This window comes from Cyprinodon variegatus, unplaced genomic scaffold (genome assembly GCF_000732505.1).
Source record: "Cyprinodon variegatus isolate N-32 unplaced genomic scaffold, C_variegatus-1.0 Scaffold1212, whole genome shotgun sequence".
Taxonomy (NCBI): domain Eukaryota; kingdom Metazoa; phylum Chordata; class Actinopteri; order Cyprinodontiformes; family Cyprinodontidae; genus Cyprinodon; species Cyprinodon variegatus.
The window spans coordinates 105,257-106,720 of record NW_015151665.1 but is presented as its reverse complement, the minus strand read 5'-3'; the positions used below and the strand labels follow the sequence as shown (position 1 = coordinate 106,720).

The following is a 1,464-nucleotide window of genomic DNA, read 5'->3' as shown; positions in this document are numbered from 1 at the left end:
CTCCTTCAGGTACACGACCAAACATCTGAACGATGAGACTACCTCCAAGCAGATCAAGAACATGCTGCAGGCCAATTGAAATCTCTCTCAGCACTGAGCAGGAATGGAGCGGCCTCAAGGTCCACAGTTCAGACCTGCCCAACAAAGCTTCAGTTTTTTACTTTGTATTTTTTATTGTAAGTTCAGAGATAAGATGTTTTTGTTTTTTATTTTGTTTTTTAGGGAAGGGACAAGAATCAGTGTTTAAATTTAGGTTTTATTCCAGAGGTACTGCCCCCTGGTGGACATTTGTATTAATACATTAACCCTAAATGTTTTATGCTAGTTAAAAACGACGCTGGACGTACAAACACTGGAGTTACAATAACTGATAAAAGTAGAATGCTTGCAATCCCTGGTGGCTGCATGGATAATTAATAACTAACTGCCTGCTTGTTTTCTGCTCTGTTCAAATCTGAAATGTATTCACTGACAAAACGGCCTCAGGTTTGTGCTCTTTATCTTGGTGGCGGTTTGGTTTCTGCACAGAGCTCAATTCAAACCTGCTCATATCCAACTAAAGGCTCAACATTTATCCAAAATGCAGCCAGACACTTACTGAGAGTACAACCTGTTTCTGACACAGCAGCTTCCAAGGCTTCCTTCTCCATCTTAGAGTGCTCTAACTATGAGCCCAGTGAGGGAAGGGTCTAAATTAACTCTGTCATCATTCAAACTCTTTTCCTGAAGGGTGAAATCGTCTCACCTTCAGTTCCTGTCGCAGTTTAAATCCGTTTCTCAGCTTTTTACAAGCAGCAGGTTTGGCATTTTCTCTAACTGCCCGGTTTTTCCTGACATTCCAGCCACATCAGTCCACTGACGGCCATGTTGGGATCATCTCCATTCAGTATTTCCTATAAATTCTTTGTAAATTGAACATGTTTGCTGATCCTCTGAGCCCTGTTGTCTTCTCTGCAGTCTTAACACTGGATCTACTGTTGCTTTCAAACATGTGATGCTTTTGCAGCAATCAGTGTCATTCTGCCAGCCTGCAGTCCTTCATTCGCATGAAGCCAAAACAATGCTGATGTGACAAACATCTGTGTCCAAACATTTCACCTGGTCCTCTGCAGCTTCATAGAAGTGGACTTTTCTGTCTCAATTATAATCTGAACCACTGTGATGATGATGTTGTTATTGATGATGATGAAACGGTACAGATGTGGAGGTTTTTGTTCAGATTCTTTTTGTTTAGAGCTTTAAATTTGCCTTGTATGTCGATGCTGCAGATTAAGGGCCTGAACGGCATTAAGTGTTTTTAATAATGTGTCTCGGCCAAATAAATTTTTACGTTTTTACTAAAAAAAAAAATGTCTGTTTGTTATCTTTAAGGCGGCCTATGTGGGAACATATGATGCAATTCAAGGGCTTGTTGATGCCTAAAGAATAAAGACAAAATGACCAGGGAAAAAGAGGATTGATTTT

At 40.3% G+C, this 1,464-nt stretch overlaps 1 protein-coding gene across 1 annotated transcript in view; it reads left to right on the top strand.

Annotated features, from left to right (window-relative positions):
- LOC107102160 (protein FAM49B-like) overlaps positions 1-1,373 on the top strand; it is a 32,263-nt gene extending 30,890 nt beyond the window's left edge. Inside the window, exon 11 of the mRNA XM_015401359.1 lies at positions 10-1,373. Within this exon, the coding sequence (XP_015256845.1) occupies positions 10-79 (70 nt within the window). The 3' untranslated portion in view covers positions 80-1,373. The remainder of the gene's footprint in view (positions 1-9) is intronic.
- Positions 1,374-1,464: the final 91 nt, after the last annotated feature.